At 48.8% G+C, this 365-nt stretch overlaps 1 protein-coding gene across 1 annotated transcript in view; it reads right to left on the bottom strand.

Moving 5' to 3' along the window:
* The window catches only part of LOC122342820 (kinesin-like protein KIF14), a 21,379-nt gene that overhangs the window by 1,007 nt on the left and 20,007 nt on the right, over positions 1 to 365 (bottom strand). The window contains exon 19 of the mRNA XM_043236953.1: positions 19 to 288. Within this exon, the coding sequence (XP_043092888.1) occupies positions 19 to 288 (270 nt within the window). The remainder of the gene's footprint in view (positions 1 to 18; positions 289 to 365) is intronic.

Genomic DNA, 365 nt, shown 5'->3' with positions numbered 1-365 from the left:
TTGACACTGACGAATGGCTTTGTTGATTTAGGTTTGTTAAAGACGCTTGATGCTTACGGTTCTCCTGGCTGTCGTCGTCAAGGTGCTCATAGAGGTCTGCGATGGACCTCACGGCGCGATGGACCGCCAGCAGGTCTAGAGTCAGTTTGTCACCCAAGCTCTCGCTCTCCTCTGTCGAATGGCTGGAGCGCAGACGAGCCACGGCAGAGCCAATCAGATCTTTGCAGATGGCTGGGAGGGCGGAGTCAGAAGTGCTGGAGTGCAGAGAGGGGGGCTTGTTCATCAGCCCTAAAAAAGACATCAAAGTTGTTATTATAGAAGAAAGCTGGAAAAAAAAACTAGCCTGTTATTTATATATATATTTT

Source organism: Puntigrus tetrazona, chromosome 4, assembly GCF_018831695.1.
Source record: "Puntigrus tetrazona isolate hp1 chromosome 4, ASM1883169v1, whole genome shotgun sequence".
Taxonomy (NCBI): Eukaryota; Metazoa; Chordata; class Actinopteri; order Cypriniformes; family Cyprinidae; genus Puntigrus; species Puntigrus tetrazona.
The sequence above is the reverse complement of the archived record's forward strand: the minus strand, read 5'-3'. Positions and strand labels throughout refer to the sequence as shown.